The following is a 22688-nucleotide window of genomic DNA, read 5'->3' as shown; positions in this document are numbered from 1 at the left end:
GAATACCATTTTCCCCTGCTGCACCATGTTTGTGCCTCACCTTTAGAATAATTCCTCTTTGACCATGATAAGGGTTCAGTCTCATCCCATTCCTTTATTTCAGATCATAGTGACCATATTGATTTTTCTTCCTTTTAAGCACTGCTCTGTGCTATCTGTACATGTGGTGTTCTGATTTTGAGCCGATGGTAAGGGTAAAAATATTCATTATTTAAAGGAATAGTTCATCCTAAAATAAAAAAAAATTTAAAAACATATATGATATAAGAAGAATTTTAAAGAAACTTCACAAAGCTCTTTTCCATGTAGATCATAGGGAGTATGTGTGTCAAGCTTTAAAATGACAAAAAAGCTACATAAAAGTAGTCCATACAACTCATGTACTATATTCTTGTAAGCACTACAGGTCAAACAATAGTTTTGTGTGAGGTTCAGAGCAAGGCAGCATTCCACTTCACTTTAAACATACATTTGGCTAGCTTCCATTAGCACTTCCCTAGGGGAATTTCCACCACCATTTAGGAAGTCATTTCTGGACTCGGCAGTGGGCGAGGGAAGTTTTTGCTGACACTCAAACCCTTGATTTTGACAGAGTGAGCAAGCCAACACATACAGTAGGTATCCAACCAGAATGACCCTTACTATTGTGGGGATCAATGCCATGGTAATACTTTAAATTCTCACACGTGAGACATGTGAGCAAAATGCGAGCCACGATCACAAAAGCACCAATGATTTCCATGTGATTTCTCCCAGCAGGAAAGAATCGATCGGGAGTTTGCACGACAGGCATTTAAATGGAATGTTACCATTGTCCTTTATGTAAATATTTTCAGATTTTTTGCAGATTATATTGCACTGCAATAATCAGGTAAAGATATTATAATTTGATATTAAAGTCAAACAGCTAACAGCCTTTTGAGACAATAGGTTGAGTCAACAATGATTCTTTATAACAATCAATTCTAATCAAAAGTATTTATTTTCTTTACAGACACAGTTTATATTTAAGCCTCTGAAATTACAATTTAACTTTACCTGAATCTGCGATTGCATCAATCTCTGGAGATGATGTCTTCTCAGGGGCAAACATCACCAAATAATTCCATAAAATAACATCAGCCTTATTGCACGAGTGAAGGTGGGTTCAGTAGCCGGTGAAGTGATCTAGGCTTAGACGGTTTCATTTAAACCAAATACACGGGTTCTACCAGTAATGTGCTCTAGTGCAATGTAAGCAAATTCGTACATCTGAGTCCATGCGATGGAGTGTAGTTAGCAAGGGAAGAGCAAAAAATTTGAACTGGAATGCAGCCAAATGAATTTGAGGTCATCCACTGCTTTTAACACGAGAACTTCTACAACTGGATCATTAAGTCAGTGAGTTTGTGTATGAATTGTGTATGTTTAGGTTCATTGAAAGATTATCAGTGACATTTTGGTTTGTTGCTCACTAAAAGCATTTGAAGAGTCATTTGAAGTACTGGTCTTCCTCAGACATTTTTTTTAATTAGAATTTTTTAAATGTCACTAAACTGTCATTGTATGGAAAAAAGCTGTGTGAAGATTTTTCAAAATATCTCCTTTTGTATTTCACGGGGAAAATATCAACATACAGGCTTGGAGCAACACGAGTGACTAAATAATGAAAGAATTTTCCTGTTCTATTCCAGAACTATATCTGTAAATAATTCAGTCATGTAACATCTCACTAAAGGTGATGTGTTCTACTGCATGTCTGCAGCAAAATGCTGTTTCTTTTCAAGTCCTCTGCATTTAAAGATAATGCGTGTAACCATTGTCGCTAAAAACTCCTCAGCAACGTCAGATCTATCCAAATGCCGAATATCAGTGACCATCCTGACACTTGAATGCTCAGAGGGATAAAGTGATCCAATTAGGCTTTCATTAAGCTTTAATGAAAATGCATAACTGCATGGCTGTTGGGTACAGCCCCGTTATTGTCTCTGGAGAAATGCAAGGCATGTGCCACAATGTCACATCAGCACACAAATAATATATTAAAACCTTCTCAAGTATGCCAGGCTAGTGCATGATCTATCATCCCCTTGTACATACATTAATGCCACTAAAGCCCAAGGGCCATAAATGAACAGTGGATAGATACATAGAATTCAATCCCAGTCCCTTCCATCATCACATGATGCATTGAAATCTTGGTCACAGGGCAGATTAAAGCAATAAGCTACAAGAGTATTACAGTGAGCAGCAACAACCATATGATGAAAGACAATGTTCAATAAATAATACAATTTATTATTATTATTATTATTATTATTATTATTAATAGTACAAATATTTGTCAGTCTAGTGCAGTCACATAGAACACTTATTTCATTAATATCTTTCAGGCAGTAGGATATTGTTTTGCATACCTTTTCATGAAAAAAAAGCACCTTTACCTCACGACGTAGCACGATCTTAGTGCTGATTGTGGTTGCTTAAACTAGATTGCGGGTTGTTAGCAGATTTTTGCGCATAATAAAAACACGCAATAGTGGCACAAATCTTTAGGGAATTCACTCCCATTTGTTTGTTTACTGTATTTGATATTCAGTTATCAGTATTTCTATTGTTTTGGAAAAATGATTTATCATACTCTGTTCCTCCACAGACTTTCATATCGAACTGGGCAAGATACAGCCAACTGTGACACATGTCGTAACAGTGCCTGCATCATATACAGGTGAGTCTCTTTTTAAACAGTATCTAAAGTCTTCATTATCTCAGTCTTTGACTGTGGCCAAAACACACTTTGTCACATATTTGTCCAGAGTAGGAATGCTGTTTATTTGTACTTTTTAACTTTTCATGGACAATGCATTTAGAGAGAGGAAATTGAATCCTTGATCCATTTTTTCCCCCAAGAGATTCTTTGTGTAATAAGTCACAGATGTCCCCAACAAATTTTTTTACAAATGCAGCTGCAGTGTCCAATCATATTTTCAAATTTGTCTCTGTTGCAGTAAAGCTTTGAAGAACCAGAGAGGATAAAATCCATGCTATTAGTCTGATCTTTTCTACAATGAAATAAAATGTTAATTGATTAACAAATATTAACTGTAAAATATACATTAAAATGTTTTAATATATTTTAAAAGACAATACAGTAGTTTTTACAATAAAATTATGTTTAAATGTAAAAAGTAAGATTTTCGTGTATAATTAATGGTAAAATGAACAAGAGAGTACATGTACTTTTTACTATAAATTATTGATAAAATTACAGTAAAAAACAGTAATCGGGCATTCCCACAATTCCCTGCGTGATCCATTACATTTCATTATATTTTATGGGAATAGCTATGTTTCATCATATTTTATATATCAGTTACGTACACTGGGGTGTTCTGTGTTATATCTGATGTAATTTAGTTAATGTTTACTGCATTATTTAAATCTCACATGTGTTACTATGATGGTGTTTAGTGTTTGTGTGAGTGATACTGAGCACTGTCTATATACATTTATATGAATATAGACAGTGGACTTTGCTCCTGGAAGAGCCACTACTGATGAACTTCATGTCATCATGTGCCCTTCTGTAGTTACTACGGTGATTAACAAATACCTTATAAAGTAAACAACAGATTTTTACAGTTTCAGAAGGCATGTTTATGATTTTTTTTTACTGTAAATTTAACAGATTTATATATATATATATTTTTACAGTACCAGCATGTAAATTACAACAATTTTAAACTGTAAAATGAACAGGTTGTTCTGTAAAGTGTTTTTTTTTTTACAGTGTACCAATGAAAATTTTCAAGGGTAAAAATGAAAAATACATTCCTTTGATGAATCTTGCCTATGGATTTCATCCTTTCACCAGACCAAATGAAAAATCCTCTCTGCAATGGCAGACTGAACGCTACAAAACCACTGCTTCATTTCATTTCATTGAAAGTTAATTTAATTCTCCCTTCACATAACGTATAAGGATGCAAGTTATATCTAATGGGTCATGTAATTGCGTGATTCTTAGAAACATAACCATTCTTCCCAAATGAAAGGATTTGCTGTTAATTATTTCATTACAAAAGCAGCAATCTCTACATGCGTTTGCAGTTAAAAAGCTTGTTGACTAAAGGCTGTGCTTTGAAAGCATCTTAAGTGTTTTCAGTTGGTATGCAAATGGAGAGCATTTTGTCCATGTTCCTCTCTCTTCCTCTGGCTTTTCTACACTCATACAAACACAAAAGCACATGGCTTTAAGAAGCAATAGAATAGCTGAAAATGAGAAACATAATATGCTGTTTAGGAATATTGAATTTAAAAATAGTGCACTCTGTACTATGAGAAACCATGAAACTCAGAATAGAGCAGATCTGTATTACACACAAACATTTGTTTTTCATTTGGGAGTCTTACCATTGACTTTTATTGTTTTTATACTGAGGTAAGGATTTTTTTGCAAAACCATTAATTTACCCCTAATCTCATAGTTATATTTTCATTAAGATATTATTTAGTACTTTATTATATATTAATTTTTTGTCCAAAGGCAAGTTATGACAGATTTGACTCACCTTTGGGGACAAATTTGCCCCCAGTGAACAAAGCGGTAAGTGTTGTTGGGCATGTGGGCACAATTATTAGGGCTGTCAGTCAATTACAATTTGTAATAAAATGAATTACATAATGTGATGATTAATTAAATTAATCACAAATAAAATAATTCAATAAATAATTATGAAGTTATTATAATTTTAAATATAATCTATTATGCATGGAATAATTGACGACAGCCGTAAAATTGTTGAAAAATTTGGCCTGACGTACCCCCCCTTTCCCTGGGGGAGGGCATGCTTTAAGTCTAGTCTGCCGGCAGGTCATCCCCATCTACCTGGACGAGGGAGGGGACAAGGGAGGGAAACAGAAATAATTCAAATGGGGGGATACTTCCTGTAACAGTGTAGTACCCCCCCAAAAACTGTAAAATTTAAAAGAGGGAAAAGGCCAACGCAGAGCGACAGTGAGAGAGAGAGGAGAGAGGGATGGAAAAAAAAAACCTCTTACTCGCCAGTTCTCCGATACGCCGCAGCTTGTTCCTCGGCCACTCTTCCACCCTCTTTCGGACGACAGCCGTGCCTCTCCGGGCGAATCAGAAGCAGTCCTCCAGCCCCTGGCGGATGGAATGCCCCGCCGCGTTCTCGGGGAACAGAAGGGGTCTCCCCCGCCCCTGGCAGCGGTTCTCTCGCTCCAGGCGGTCGGCAGTGAGCCCCTCCCCGCTCGCGGTCGGCGGTCTTAAAACCCACCTCGTTTCAGCAGCTGGTCGATTAGGAGCCCCTTCTCCCCTCGCGGTCAGCGGCCATCGTCCTCTTTCAGGCGGCTGGGCTCCTCGTCCCCCGGCAGATGGCCGTGGCTCCTCCATTGGGGTGGACGGTAGTGGTGAGAACTCTACTACGGCGTATCCCTCCTCCTTCCGGGCTTCAGCACCAGTGTAAAGGGATCAATGGAAAGGAGGAGGTGAGAACCGGCTTGACGATATACATAATGGTTTAATGATAAACTTAAAAGACAACATAAACACACACATGACGGACATGTCCCGCACGATCCCCTGCAGTCGACCTTTATCCTAATTAGCCTAATACGGGACCGGGTGTGTAGGATCACGACCCGGCCCCGCCCTCCGCCCTGCCACAGCCAGATACCACCGGGTGATCCAGGCATTATTATCCTTCATGCGGTGAAGCCATTGCAGTGGGGCATGGTCCTCCTCCTCCACCTGCGAGAGTACGGCCCCCAGCCCTCTGTCTGAAGCGTCCGTCTGTAATAGAAAATGGAGAGAGAAATTAGGTGCATGTAAAAGCGCCCCCCCACAAAGTGCGGCCCAAGTAGAACCCCAGATACCGTACCTCCACACTCCCAACCGCGCACTTCTTGGGGTTTGCCGTGAGCCTCGCCCGCCGCAGCGATCTCAGAACCGCACTCAGATGTTGCATGTGCCGCAGCCAGTCATTGCTATATATGATGATATCATCTAAATAGGCAGCGGCGTAAGTCGAATGTGGCCTGAGTATTCGATCCATGAGATGCTGAAACGTAGCTGGGGCCCAAACAAGCTGAACGGAAGCGTCACAAATTGGTGCAATCCGAACGGCGTGGAGAGGGCTGTTTTTTCATGGGAAATTGGTGTCAAGGCGATCTGCCAATAACCCTTTGTCAAATCCAATGTCGAATAAAATCGAGCAGTACCTACCCGATCGAGCAACTCATCAACGCGGGGTATCGGGTACGGATCAAATTTAGACACCGCGTTGACTTTTCTGTAATCCACACAGAACCGTACCGACCCATTGCTCTTAGGCACTAGAACAACCGGGCTGGACCAATCGCTGTGGGATTCCTCTATCACCCCCATATCGAGCATCGCATCTAATTCCTCCCAAACTATTTTCTTTTTGTGTTCGGGCAAGCGATAGGGAAGGCTAAATACCACCACTCCCGGTTCAGTCTCGATGTGGTGCTGGATGAGGTTCGTACGACCTGGTAGAGGGGAGAACACGTCCGCAAATTCTAGTTGCAACTTGGCAACCCCTGCGAGCTGATACGGCGAGAGGTGGTCCCCACAAGTGACCGGAGTGTTATGAATAGGTTTTGTGTTTACCTCCGGCCCGAGCTCCGCCCTCTCTGGAACTACCATAGCCAACGTCACAGGGACCGCCTCCCTCCATAGTTTCAGGAGGTTGAAGTAATACATTTGACGTGCGCCCCAAATCAGTTCGCTTTACTCATAATCGAGTTCACCGAGTTGTCGTGTGACCTCAAAGGGTCCTTGTCACTTGGCGAGTAATTTGGAGCTCGATGTTGGGAGTAATACGAGTACCTTATCTCCCGGTGCAAATTCCCTTAGCTGAGTACCCCTGTCATACAGTCGGCGCTGTCATTCTTGAGCCTGGAGCAAATTCTCCTGTGTTAGTTGCCCTAGTGTGTGGAGTTTTGCTCGAAGATCAAGTTTTGGGTAACTACCCCACTACCCAAAACTTGATGCACCGGCTTGCTGTGCTGGCTACGAGGCACACAGTGGTCTGCCCGACTCGCACTGCCAGTCTGCATAACATGGTTCAGCTCTTGTGGAGTATTCCATTGGGACCCCTAGTGTCAACTCATTGACACAACGTTGAGTGATTGACAGATAGGGAACGTCTCGGTCTAACCGAGTAACCGAGATGTTCAGTTAGCTACTGGTACGATACTTGCAATTGCCTTGGCTGTTGAGAGAGCCCGGATGCAGTCACAGGAGAATGTCTTGATGATTCCTCGAGTCGATGATGTTCAAGTTGCACATGGCTTAAGGTGTTGAGGCCTAATGGCCTCATGGTCGGACCGGGTCCCTGTCCCACACAAACAGCAGCAGAGAGTCAGGGGAAAGAGCCAGAAGAAAGAGAGTGAGGAAGAGGTGGGACGTGTCTTTTAACTTCTGCTGGAGGTCCCTCCTCTCGAGTCTGGCTTGGCCAATGAGAAAGGTGCACTTTCCAAGCTGTAAATGTTCCTTTGTTTGGAAGCTGATTCATTTGCATGGTTGGGGTTAGTTGAAGCTCCTTTATGCTCTGATTAATATAGTAAGAATACAATGCATGCTGTCAGAATTATATATATACCATTGTGCAGGGTGTCAATTAAATAATTATACATTAGCTGGTAGTCCTGTCACAAGTCATGCATAAAACAGTATACAGTACAAAATCACTTTACAAAGACAGTAATGATCCTATACACAATGTCCTGGGGATATACATGTTCATTTATGGACAGTTTGTCTATAATTTAGTTAAGAAAAGTCTGTTGTTCTGGGCTTTGAGTCAATTTCTTATGGGTGAAAGATTGCTCTGCATACAGCAGTTAACTTCCCCTGCTTGGAATGTCATAGGGGGTCCACTCTTTGCTGGTTCAGTGGCAGCAAACACAGTGTAAAGGCTTGATAATTATCAGTGGGGGAGCAGACATAACGGAGCCTGCATGGGCCTCTGCTTGCAACAGTCTTGAGACATCTGTTGGCTTATTCATTAAATAATGAATAAATGTGTGTCTGATTGGTCCAGATGCTACACATCCTTGGAAATTACTGTCAGTTGGTATAACATTTCTATCCTAAAATAGTGGGCAAACGTCGCAGTTTAGCTACGTACCAATGCACATGATGTGTAGCGCCGAATAATACCCGCTTAGCTTGTATGAAACTTAAGTCCCGACTTCTTTGATTTAATTGGCCATCTCAAATGACATTGAGCTGTTCAGCCATGATGTCAATTTGTAGGTGAATTCAGAAGTCTGATTCACCATGGGTTCCCCTTGGGATTTTTCAATGGGTTTTTATAAGGGGTTTTTTGAACTTATGAATGAAATAAGATCTTTGGTAAACATTACTTGATGAAACATGGACGTTTTGTTATACAACATAAACTACACACAATCAAACTTAAAACATGAATTTTGAAGCTGAAGTGTGTTTTAATTTTTTTTTATATAATTCAATATGGGTTCAAATTTCATGTTTGAGGTATGACTTTGGGTAATTTATGTTGTGGTACAAAACATTCATGTTTCATTAAGTAATGTTTACCACAGACCTTATTTTTCTCATAAGTTCAAAAACACAAAGGCGAATTCTCTTCTGGGTTTTTGGACTACAAGCTGAAAAGCTCTATTGACGAGTGCTGTTAGACCATTCAGCATGCTAAAAATGAAACTTTTTTTTTAACCATTATGTAATCCCTGTGACAACTTAATGACACTTAAACAGTAGTGCATAATGGACTGCATAAAACTGAAGAACTGTAAATGAGGTGTAATAGGATTACAGGAAAATGTACACAAAAATACAAATTCTTTCATCATTTACTCACCCTAAATTCGTTCCAAATTATTTCCTTTTCAAGGATTTCCATGACTGTGGGAACCCTGTGAGTAAGAGATCACAGAATTTTCATTTTTGGGTGAACTATCCCTTATTTAAAAGACTTCATATCAGTTAAAATTGTAATTTTGCTTAAGAAAAATATAATACAATGATTGCCAACATCTATTAGAAAAATGTTTGTTTTGTAGGTATGTTTATTTTAACATTCATCTGTTCTGCTCAAGGGTGCTTACGTATTTTTATTGAGTAAAACATGTTTGCTGGATCTGATTTGCGAATGTAATCAGTTTTGTTTCTAAAAAACACACAATGAAAAAACTGTGGATTTTAATTAGTAGCAGTGTTAAATTGCAGTTTATTGCCTTTTGTTGAGATCCCCCATCATCTATAACAACTACAATACGATTCTAACTGAGGAAGAAACTGTGACATCAGTATGAGAAGAATACTGAACAGCAACAGAGAGAGACATTTAGTGGTGAAGATGATGTGGTTGTCATAGTTACCACAGTGATGAGGTTTTAAAGAGCGGGTGAGGTGGTCATGGCATGTGCATTGGTTTGTGAATTTAAAGTATTCTGCTGAGTGTTTGTGTGCGTGTGTATGTGTTTGTTTTTATGGGGAGTCTGATAACTTAATTTTACAGCCTTCGACTAGAAGTGGGTGGTATGATTAATTTCATATAAAGGTCTCGGTATAAATCTTGATATAGTTATTTTAGCTGGAAATCTAATGAAAAATGGTTTATAGAATAAATAATCAGGTGGTAATACCTGGTTAATATAGTGAATTAAACTCTTAAAAAATGTAATGTACTTCATTTTATAATTTTCTCCTTTAATTTAGAACTTGATGGGTGAAAAAAAAAGATATGATTATTCATAATGAATAAATAATAACCCTAGTATCATGGCAAAAACGGCTTTGTGATGTAAGACTTCAGTTAAAAAACAACAAACTTAAAAGAGATAAACTAATATTATAAAATGCATAGTACAGCTTCTACATTCTGATTTGAGGAACCACATTTGAAGCTGGAGTAAAATAGCCAATATACGCAAACCTGCGACCACAGTTGAATTCTCCTACCTGGTCTCATTGAAACCTTTTTGCAATATAATTAGTGGCTTGTTTTACTAATCACAGCAGTTTCCTGGTGAAATGAACACTAGAGGCACTAAAACAACAATTTTTCTTTCTTTCACAAAATCATATGTTAAATAGCAGATTATCAGTTCATTAACACTTTTCACTTTGCTCCTAACACGATGCTCTGGTATGACATCAAAACATTTCTATTAGAGCATTTAAACATTTGCAATACATAACCAACTACATTTACAAGGTTCTTTGAGTGAGATCAAATTGTGCAGTAGTTCAACTGATAGAGCATTGAACTTGCGATGCAAAGGACTGGGGTATGAGTCCTGAAGAGCATGTGAATCAAAATGTGAGCTGAAAATGTAATGGAAGCACCACAAAGTTATTTCAACTCACATTTGCTTTTTCTGACACTGTTAGGTTTAGGTTTAGGGTTTGGTTGATTTTAAACTTGATAAAGCATTAACCTTAATCTCATCTGTTTATAATTTAACGTTTGCTTTTTTTGACACTATCCATATCCTTTAGGGTTAAGGTTTATAGTTTAGGGTAGGGAGGTCAGTTTTGTTGATTTAAAACTCAAAAAAGCATTAATCTTAAAAACCTCATCTTTTTGGGAGAAAAAAGATTTTCGCTCTTAGAACAACACAGTGAACATTTCACCTCATAACTGCCATGAACATGTAAGAGAATGATATATAATAAATAAAACAAAATGCAGTCACAAATTCTATATTAATGCGACAAATTGTGACGTTGCCGCAGCAACCTTAAATGACAAAACTCCACTTCACGTTATGCCTAATAATGGCACTGTATACAATGTACCTTCACCACCCAGCCCTGAGATCCCATTGGACAGGAGATCAACTTTCTCAAAGGATTTTGTAACAGCACAAAAACAGAGCAACATACTCCTAGCAAACAAGCAACTGGCTGGCCGTAGCATACTGCACCACATTGTTCTTTCAAACAGTGCCACATCCTTCCCTCAGCGCAAACTATTTAACATGCATTCCTCTTTAATTTTTTTCTTCCTGGTCTCCAAACCTAAGCATGGATCAAAGCTTGCAGTTATCAGACATCTCAGAGAATGCTAAATCAGTAGGGACTTCACAAATATTTGGTGTCTGTCTCTGTCGGAGCTGTAACCAAGTGGCTTTCTCTCATGACATATGGTGCTGAAGCATCATAGGTGACCTGAATTGGAGTCCTGGCTCGTGAGGTCCTATCCTATTCCCACTCTTCTCCCTCGTATTTCCTGTCACCTTTGGCATCACATTAAATGCAAAAGGACCATAAAAATAATCTAAAACAAAATTAATAATTTGGTGTCTGTAAAAATTTATAGAGCACAAAATCTATTAATTAAATAGATGATGTGATATTGTGAATATAAAGAGGGATTCAAAAGTCCACTTGTGAAAATGCTTCTATTTTGTATTATTCTAATGTAAAAAAAAAAAAAAATCCATTACAAACGTTATCATTAGCATAATGCCGCAGTCACTTACGATTGTGCAGATTCGCATTGAGATGACTTTATTTCACTCTGGGAATTTCACGAGCAAAGTTATGTGTGACCGTGCCTTAACAATGTAAGGATTTTTATTTTTTTTTTAGATCGCACCACATACCGTCTGTCGTGACTCAAGTTACATCACTTATACTCAGATATGTATTCGCATCTTTATTTATTAAATTCATTTTTACAGCCGTTTGTAATATCTTTGTCCTCTCTGTTTCTAACTGTCTAACAGAGCGAGTCAGAATTGGAAACATAATTACTCTTGAAAAATGTAATTCATACACATTTTTAAAACAATCAGGCACATTAATCTGAATTACAGCATGTCTGAAAGTGTCAATTCGTAAATGCTTAGAATTGCCAAACTTTCAACCTCCAGTGGCTGCAACTTCATGCTTTGAGGGTTGAGACAGTGCTCATTAATTAGAGTAGCAGTGTATGTGTGGTCTCAAGTGCGCTGCAATTAAAAAAAGATCAGCCCTGAATCTGGGCATGATCAGCTGATCGGCGATCACATTTAAGACAAAGATCGTCCAATTGTGTTCGGTGACCGATCGATCGGTCCCTAAATATTTCCTATTTATTTTAAATCAGAATGTTTCTTTGATTTAGTTCCTTGTTTAAATATTTGACCAGGTAATACAGTTGATGTTGAATGACTAAATGAGGTAGTATTTACAATATAATAGAAGCTAAGGCACAGGGCACCTGTTCACCTAGCTACTGTGTATAACTGTGCGGCACACATAGAATAACATTTAACAGAATAACATTTTTAATATGTTGCAACCGTTTTAGAAATTCAGTACGGCACTCCTGGCTGTGCTGTTAATATGGTCATGGCTAAAGGCCATTGTTAGCATGGTAACTGTAACCCCACCTATCAGCATCAGGACCGAAACTTTCCAATTTATAAATAGTTTTTAATTTTGGTAATCTTTAGATTGTCCCATTAAATTACTTCCTGTTCACTACACAACTGGCCATAATCTTTGAATTTATACACTCATTTAGAAAATGAATGGTAAGGATAAAGATAGCAGATTCAAATAGTATTCTAGGAAAAAATGCATATACAAATACACAATGCATAACCAGCTAGCACTGCAGTTTGCATTTTCATTTATCATACACCGGGCTATGTGACCAAGGTTCCCATGACTCAGGTGGTGAATCTGCAAGTGCTGCCCCAGGAGGAGGCAGACCCAGCCTCGTCGTTTCTGTGTCTGATGCGTGCTTTGCACATCTACTTGGATCTCACACAGAGCTTTAGTCTGCTTTGGTGGACAGCGGAAAGGAAGCGCTGTCTCTAAACAGAGGATCGCCCACTGAGTCATTGACGCCATCGCTATGGCATATCATGCCCAGGACGTGGAGGTAAGTCTCGGGACAGCTGGCAGGGTGTACCGCTTGCGTATGGCGCCTTTCCCCTCCCTTGAGGCGAAGATGTGCGCTCCTTCTCTCAGTCGCATTCAAAAAAGTGTGGACCCTGGATGTCCTTCCTCCTTAGCCCTGTTTTAGATGTTTTTATTAATTACAAATAAGCACCTCCAAGGCCTGATGGCATATCCACTGTGTTTGTCTATTGCTCACCCCCACCACAGAATGCTAACTGCAAGCCAGGACCCATCACCCCTCATTAGTCACTTACCTCACTGAAGTTTTTGTCCCTGAATAGGAGAAAATCCCCACAGCCATGTTCCAACATCTAGTGGAAAGCCTTCTCAGAAGAGTGGAAGCTCTTTTATCAGCAAAGGGAGTACAAACTCCCTTTTAACAGCCATGGTTTTGAAATAAAATTTTCAACAAGCACACATACGTATAGTGTTTGGTAGTTCAAATGCTTTTGGTCAAAGAGATTACTTAAATTTTTAACAATGTAACTGGTTTTTATGAAAAAGTACATAGTAAAAGCATGCCCATTTGCCTCAAAAGCAGCAACTGTTTATATAGCAGCATTCATGATTGTTTGTATATTTTTACATTCTCATATGTCAGAGTAGTGAACCAACATGATGTGATTTTGCTGCTCTTCCACTGTAGTTGGACACATACTGGGAAACAGATAGCGGCAGATCAGGCAGCATGACCCTTTGCCGTCCTGACATAGCCACTGTCCTCAGGGTGCGCTGACGGGAGACAGCCATGACTCATTCATCAGAAATAGGAAAAAATAGCCATTAAGAGTTTTGAAATAGTGACAACCATCCATTTTTCAAGCACAGTGGCCAAGATAACTCCCTGTGGTACTTCTACAGTTCGTGTTTAGCACCTTTTCACTTCCAACTTAATTTATTTATCTCTTGACAGTGCAGCGGGTACCCACAGACTTTTGGCAATATCATTCTTGTTAGGAGGTTCTAAAAAAGTCCCATTAATGGTTCCAAAAGCACTTGTGCTTTATTGTTCCATTTGGATGTGTTCATGGTTTTACATTTCTTTGTTTCTTTCCAAGTAGATTACTATAGTGTCACGTGTGCATTAATTATTACAGTTTTTCAGAATTTCTAAAACACTGAACCCCATTTTCTGAACAAAATGCTGAAACCCATTTGTCGAATCAATCACTTGTGTTGCAAAATGGTAATCACTAGTAGAAAAAGTTAATAAACAACTACAACACAGTTGTCATTGTTAACACACAATGACTCAGATTTGTTCACACTTGTTTTAAATTATGTGAAAACTTGATGCTGAGGTAGAATGAATCTTTCATTTGACTTCGATTTTGCAGTTGCACAACATTTTTGAGTATACTGTAATATGTTTTTCATTTAGAGTGTTCTATGTTCTTTAGGGTTTTGCAGTTGGACTCCTCTATTTTTACTGTATGCAAGTGCTGAATATACAGACATTCAATACTGCATTACTTGCAGTACTAACAGTATACAATATATTCACTGTACTACTGTAAATTGTGATTACTATACTTTTTTGACAGTAATTACAAAATATGTTTACTATATATAATAATATACATTTTCTGTAACTACATGCCCTGGACACTGTGCTCTCCATTTTCTGATGTACTGTAGAGTCTAATGAATGCTCTGTAGTTCTTATATACTGACTTGCTGTGTTTATGATCTGAAATAATTTTTAGATTTTGAGCACAGTTTAAATGGTGTTGAGGCAATTGTTTGATTTTGCCAGAAGGGACAGTTGTTTTGTGAATGTAGTTTGAAGATTTGGATTTCTGTTTAAAGTTATGAGAATATTGGTGAAGGTTTCAAGAATTGTGTTTTAGCAATTCAGAATAACTGTATGTTATAGTGTGATGTAGATACCCTCCTCTCACTTTCAAAGGCTGCAATATTTCTCATTATAAGCAGCGAGTCAGTTTCTATTAAGTATTTATGAACCAGGAATAAACTGGGTAAATCTTGTGCTTTGTGCAGGCTCCAGAATATTGCGCAGGCTATAGGAAAGTGCCCTGGTTTTCTCACTCTCACTTTCACTCTCAATTTCTCAGACTAACACCCTCGCAGCTCTGAAATGCAGCTAATCACACACACACACACACACACACACACACACACACACACACACACACACACACACACACACACACACACACAGAGAGAGAGAGAGAGAGAGAGATTTATATGAAATTTTACTAAACTGTGAGAAATTGTGAGAACATTCATGCATTTTGGATGCCAGTGCTCACCTTGCTGAACACGCTGTGCTTCACTTAGCACTAATGAGCAGGCCAGTTCTTCACAACCTAAATGAGTTGAGGAAACAGAAGACAAGAAGAATCTGATTGTCTGATTGCCAGTTCTGGGCAGGAAATGCGTTTTTTGGCAGAGTGGGCAGTGAGGATGTGCTGATTGTGATCTTGTTGGCATCAAGGAGGTCTGTGATACCTGGAGAAAGCCAAGTGTGTGACCTGCTTGCTGTCATCTCTGCTCATGGGCACTCTGTTCTGGGCACAGAACTTTTTGAGCAATCACCAGAGCTGTAAATGTCATTTGACTAATTACAATGGATCTGCAGGAAAATGATGGCCATGACATTCCGACAAAGCTGAATGGCTAATGACACCACAAGAATAAGACCTTGTAAGCCCTTCACTAGCTACTATTCTGAGCCAGGATATCAAAGGCAGTAGACAGGGAAAAATATAAAGCACTTTTAAAGTTACAGTTTTGTGGCTTTTAGTTAAAAACATTTTTAACTTTGAGGACATCTATGTGCTAATGTACTCCTAAACAGTAGTCGGCTGATATGTCATCTAAGCCAATAAATCATATGATATTTGGTATTTTTAAATGTGTGTTATTGGCCAATAATTTGTTCCATTTGGCCATTCATTTTGCAAGCCGTGAAAGCACAGAAAATCATCTGTTTGGATGTGTAGTAGTCATCTGAGACATTCAAAGGACCAATCACAATTTGTATTGTTGTTACGTGATACGTGCAACCACAATAACAGAATGGCGTGCAGGCTGATCAGATGCACAAAAGCTTGTGATGTTTAAAGTGCTCCTGTGTTACATTCCCCCTGTCTCTCCTCAGCAGTTCCCTGAAACTTTTAACTGTTTTGTCTAATGATAAAAAAAGTAAATAGCAAGAGAACGTATAAACCATGTGCAAATATGAGGATACTTCATTAAAATGGTTAATTGCATGAAATATATGTTTTTCTTGATCTTTTGACAAAATATAATACATTTTATGATAAAAATATACTGTAGATTTTAGAACTCAAAACTTCCTACTCACTGCAAAAAGAGCATTTGTTGAAACCAAGCTGCCTAAACGACTCATTCTCTACTATTGTGATGTCACACAGTGGTAGACATTTGCATCTACTTCCTCTACAACAACACATCAATGTCTACTTTATCTAATAACTTCTGTAGCCCGCCCAGTTGTGGTGAGCAGTGAGGATAGAACATCAGTCAAGAGCAGAGAGCCAATCTGAACAGTGGCCGTTTACTGAAAAGTCTTAACCCTCTGGGGTCTGAGGGTGTTTTGAGCCCTGGAGAAGTTTTAATTTGCCTTGACATTTGTGCTTTTTCAGTTGCTTAAAAACATTAATTGCTAAAGTCTGATAACACTGTATTCAGCATAAACTGGGCTACAATAATATGTGAGCAACATGTATGTACATGTTTGTATTTTTGAAAAAATAATGTTTATGCATGGTTTTTGAAAAAACTAAAATTCTAAGTAATTGAAATAAGGCCATATAACACATAATAAAAATGTGTCCACAAGATGTTTGAGAATTGGATCTTGTAGTCTAGAGTTTTTGCTACAAAATGATGTGAAAACCATCCTGATCACTCATTCATACAATACAATATAGTAATTTAACTTTTGTAAGACACTTTTAGTCTCATATGCAAGGTCATATGCAAGGAGGCATGAACTATAATTAATATTGATGTGATTCAAACCTGAGGAGACAAAGACCCCTCCCCTGGGCCTAACAAAGAAAGAGAATGAATGTAAGGAGACTTAATGATCAAAATTAAGTTTTAAGTTAAAAGAAGTAATCTGACTATACATTCAGACACTACCGTTTAAAAGAAGTCTCTTCTGCTCACCAAGGTTGCATTTATTTCATCCAAAATTCAGTAAAAACAGTGATATTGTGAACTATTTTTTACAATTTAAAAATTGTGGAACTCCACAAGTCTGTTTTATCCTTGGGAGCAATTTCCACATGCCTGAAGGTACTACATTCATCTGTACAAACAATAATATAAACACCATTGGCCCACACAGCCATCATAACACTCAGGAAGGAGAGGCATTCTGTCTCCTAGAGATGAACGTAGTTTGGTGTGAAAAGTGCAAATCAATCCCAGAACAACTGCAAAATATATTTTTGGATGCTGGAGGAAACAGATAGACAAGTATCTATATCCACAGTAAAACAAGTCCTATATCGACATAACCTGAAATGCTGCTCAGCAAGGAAGAAGCCACTGCTCCAAAACCACCACAAAAAAAAAAACAGATTACAGTTTGCAAGTGCACATATTGACAAAGATCTTACTTTTTTGGAGAAATTCAGAAATTGAACTGTTTGGATATAATGACCATCTTTATGTTTGGAGGAAAAAGGGTGAGGTTTGCAAGCCGAAGAACATCATCCCAACCGTGAATCTTGGGGGTGGTAGCATCATGTTGTGGGGTGCTTTTCTTCAGTAGAGACTGGTGCACTTCACAAAATCGATGGCATCATGTGTAAAGAAAAAAATGTGGATATATTGAAGCAACATCTCAAGACAACAGCCATGGAGTTAAAGCTCAGTCTCAAATGGGTCTTCCAAATGGACAATAACCCCAAGCATACCTCCAAAGTTGTGGCAAAATGGCTTAAGGACAAGAAAGTCAAGGTATTGAAGTGGACATCACAAAGCCCTGACCTCAATCTGATAGAAAATTTGTGGACAGAACTGAAAAAGCGTGTGTAAGCAAGGAGACCTACAAACATGACTCAGTTACACCATTTCTGTCTGGAAGAATGGGCCAAAATTCTTATTGTGAGGAGCTTGTGGAAGGCTACCCAAAACGTTTTACCCAAGTTAAACAGTTTAAAGCCAATACTACCAAATACTAACAAAGTGTATGTAAACTTCTGACCCACTGGGAATGTGATGAAAGAAATACAAGCTGAAATAAATTATTCTCTCTACGATTGTTCTGACATTTCACATTCTTAAAATAAAGTAGTGATCCTAACTGTCCTAAGACAGGGATTTTTTTCTACAATTAAATGTCAGGAATAGTGAAAAGCTGAGTTTAAATGTATTTGGCGTAAGGTGTAAGTAAACTTCTGACTTCAACTGTATTTCTTCCTCAGAAGTACTATAGAAGTACTAAAAGAAACTTTAAGAGGAATCACAATTGTTACAGTTCTTACGATTCCCATCCCCTAAATAAAGTAATATATGTTTTACTTTTGCAGTTGTGATTTCAATTTTGACTTCATCAGTGAACATTGAATGGATGTTAAATTTTTTTTACAATTTGTTTGTCCGATCTGTAGTCACATTTTTAAAACTCTAAACACTATTAGCACAACATCCGTCTGCAGTGGACCATACCATTAACACAATTCATGTTGTTTTCACAGAATATGCAGTCAATTACATTTATTTTTGCAATTGCTAACATCCTTTTGTCCAATCTGTAGTCACATTTTTAAAACTCTAAACAATATTAGTACAACATCATCCGCAGTGGACCATACCATTAACACAAGAATATACAGTCAATTACCATGTTTCTAAAATGCTTTAATTTTCTTTACATACACGCTTAACCAATACCAAAATAATGGATCTTTCTTGTCTTATTTACAAATGCTTGCACACAGCATGCCAGAAATGAAGACCTAATTTTCCAAACCTTATATTTAGTACAAATTATTCCTTATATTTATATAGCGCTTTTCCAGCACTAAAGCGCTTTACATAGTATAGGGGGAATCTCCTCAACCCCCTCCAGTGAACAACATCCACCTGGATGATGCGATGGCAGCCATAGTGTGCCAGTACGCACCACACACCAGCTGTTGGTGGAGAGGAGAGTAGAGTGATGTAGCCAATTCAGGGATGGGGATTATGGGGATAAAGCCTCTACTTCTGCAACAACTGCAGCTCATAAGCTATATTGAAACAGCTGATAAGCATTTTTGAATTTGCAGATCATTGAAACATTAAGAAATAGCTGATTTACTGTAATTGTGTTTTCTTTTTACACATTTGGAACCAAAGACCATGTATGTTGGATTTGTTGTTGAGCACTGGCAGCAATTTAATGTTGCTACTGTAATACTGTAAAGCTTTTACTGCAGCAATTCTGTCACTTACTATTTTTTTTCTACTGTACATTCTATAAAGTGTGATGACTCATTCACTTTTAGATAGTATGTTGCCAAGAATGCACACATTCAACACTCAACCAAAAAAAATTTAGTGTATAGCAAAAGGAAACAGAATTATAAAAACAATGGATTTCATATTTTCTATTGTATGCAGGCAGAACTGAAACATGACAAGTAATGCCGTTTTTGTAATGCCATCAAATGTTAGGATTTTGACAGTCCTTGTACTATGATTGACTATATGTTCCTGTTGGACAGAAAACGTGCTATTGTTTTGACAGAATGATTAGATATTGAGTCGGGTTTGTCGTGTATTGATAGAGTTAGTGTATACAGAGAAAGCTTTTTTGCATTTTGAAATGTAGAGTTGGTATTTAATGAAAAATATTTCTATGAGCAGAACATTTACTATTTGGCTGATTGTGTGATGCAGGTGTGTTGCTGTGTTAAGAGTTTAGAAAAAGTATCTTAAGTATGGTAAATGCTAGTTAGGGATTGTAAAAATTGTACTGTAAACTGATGATTTTTTTGCCCCTTAAATGTTGTAGTTACAGTATCTACCAGCAGGGGAATTGTTAATTAGCCAAACCTTGACATAGTGGCACTGTGGCACCAGTTAGCATAGTAGACCTGATAAATTAACTCTGCGGCTGCTTTCCCAAAGCCTTGTCAAAGCAGAATGTACAACATGGCCATCAGACATCTCATAAGCCCTCTCTGCAGCCCCATCCTTCAGCACCACCTCCAAGTATCCAGTCCATGCAGTACCACATGAATCTTGGCAAATGGACACAAATGTGTCACGCATCGGGCTAGGGGAGGACAGGGGAGGCTAGTTTGAATGAGAGATGGCAAAGATAGCCGGCAGTGTGTACAGCGGAGATGGACAGCAGTGCTGCTCAAACAAAAATTACAGACAGATCTTGATAATCCACTCACTTCTGTAAAACCCTTGAAAATGATCTGGCTGAAATCTCGCACCAGCCTCCATTCACTCACTCAATTAAAGACCTTCTTTACAACTTATGCGCAAATCAGTTGTGAATTTGACTCATACTGGAACATAATATTTGACATTGTTGTGTTTAACAATTAAACCGTTCCTTTCATTATGCTCTCATTGGCTGAAACTATTGCAGTTTGTCCCTGTGGTGAAGTGCTACAACATAATATGCATCTTTGTGGCATGTTGACGTGTCTGGCTTGTACCCTGTCATTGAATGAAGCTCATTTCTGAATGCTTGTCTGTTTAAAGGATAACTTTCAGTGATACAGTGATTTAATATTTAGCTGCATAGAGCCCCCAGACTGAGCTTGAATGTATGTATGTGTGTGCATGTTCCTGCAAATAAAAGTGAGGCAGTGAAGCAAATAACTGAGCAAGAACCTGGGTCACTTACATTTATTGTTAACAACAAGGAGTTATTTTAACATTCACCTGTTCGTGCCCACAATGTTTAATAAAAAATACATTTCTGTAAATGAACTGGAAGTTAAGGGAATATTTCTCCCAAACATGAAAATATGTTCAATATTAACTCACCCTTATGTTGTTTGAAACCAGTATGACTTTCTTTCCATGGAACACAAAAGGAAATGTTTTTGCCTCGTTTCAAAACTTGGCACCTTGGAATGACATAAGAGTGAGTAAATGATGACAGAACAATTTCTTTAACAGACCTCAAATTCTCCACATGATTTGTCAGCGTCTCAATGAAGTTGATTAAAAATGCACTCATTAAAAAATTTAACTCCTAAAGACATGAATTGAAATTTTGCAATATACGTAGGAAATCATAAACCACTATAAAATCTTTTTTTCTCTACATGGAGAGGGTTTGCATATGAGGGCTGCCATGTTAGAACCACATGACCAGCCGAATACTACTCACTTTCAGTCATTGATTAAAGTAATCATGGCTGAATGTGAATACTAAATTTCTACAATGGAATCTGAAACCGCAAACTACTGATCAGTACACGCATACTACGCAGTCTGCGTAGGGCACCAGCTCCCTAGGGGGGCCACAGTCCAGTAGACTTTAGCTCCAACCCTAATTAAACACACCTGAAGCAGCTAATCAAGGTCTTGAGGAGTGCTTGAAGATTACAAGGAGGCATTTTGGAACAGGGCTGGGACTTAACTCTGCAGGGCTGTGGTGCTCCAGGAACTGAGTTTGACACCCCTGGCATAGGGCATTAGATTGCCAAGCAACAGCCCTGCTATTGATTTTAAATGATGCCGCATCAACGCCACTAGGTGTCAGTGTAATTCCAAGCTGTTTAAGTTTAAAGTGTATAAACAGCCTTAAAATAACTTTAATATATTAGGCCTCATGGGATTTTCTTTTCTTTTTTGTGTTTTTGAAGTGTTTTACAAACAAGAAACACTTTTTTTCAGCCTAGTCTCATAGAATGAACACGATTATAACAACATTTTTACAAACTGAGTTTTAGTAACACCAGAGTAAGTAACACCAGAGGCTCTACAAAACCTGTAAAAAAAAAAATTACTTTCACATACAAAAAAACAAACAAACAATGCCTGATTATGACTTTACACTTATTTTTTGCTCTATTACTCACATAATATCAAAATACTTTTGCTAATTTTGTATTTATTTTTTACTTGTATTACAGACCCATCTGTATTTACACAATTATTCTAATGTGACTTGCGTGGTACCTCAGACCACCGTTCAACTTTGGAAGAACTAGGCTCGAGCTCAGCCAAGCCAATACTTGAGCGAATGTGTCTTAGAAGCGACACAAAATAACATATCTTGAAACTGACTTGAGATTGCTAAAAACACTAGTTTCTGAGTGAAACGTATGTGCTTGCATTTTATTAGTTGACACTTTTCTAACATTCTGACGTATATTCGTTCTGTATTACTGTGATCACATTTCACAAGTTATACAGTGGAACTGTCACAGATGAGCGCTGAAATACGCATCTGTGAATGAGACGCTCATGAGCACAATGTGTGCACATCAATAACATGCTCAATCCACTGCTACACTCGCAGTTTGCTGCTAGCATACGTATTGCACAATGCATACAGGGATTAGGGTTTGCATTGTATGATTTGTGGTTTTATGTTTGTTACATGCTGTTAATTTATCACCTCATTTTGATTTAATGAATTATTACAGATTTTAGAAGTTCATTATTCTCTCTCTGTGAGCAGAATTTTTGTAAACACTCATTTAAATGGGTGCCATACAATTTATACAAGCCTATTGTCATTTATTTGTCATTCGGATCAGAATAAATCTGTAATATAAGCACATTTCTGGTCAAACATCCGCCAAACCTTAAA

General features: G+C 38.1%; 1 protein-coding gene across 1 annotated transcript in view; it reads left to right on the top strand.

The window, feature by feature from the left end:
• Window positions 1–22688, top strand: part of LOC127657323 (inhibitory synaptic factor 2A-like) — a 64180-nt gene that overhangs the window by 33978 nt on the left and 7514 nt on the right. Inside the window, exon 3 of the mRNA XM_052146058.1 lies at window positions 2636–2707. Coding sequence (XP_052002018.1) covers window positions 2636–2707 — 72 coding nt within the window. The remainder of the gene's footprint in view (window positions 1–2635; window positions 2708–22688) is intronic.

The sequence above is a fragment of the Xyrauchen texanus genome, chromosome 16 (assembly GCF_025860055.1).
Source record: "Xyrauchen texanus isolate HMW12.3.18 chromosome 16, RBS_HiC_50CHRs, whole genome shotgun sequence".
NCBI lineage: Eukaryota > Metazoa > Chordata > Actinopteri > Cypriniformes > Catostomidae > Xyrauchen > Xyrauchen texanus.
Note: the sequence above shows the minus strand (reverse complement) of the source record. Positions and strands in the feature narration are given on the sequence as shown.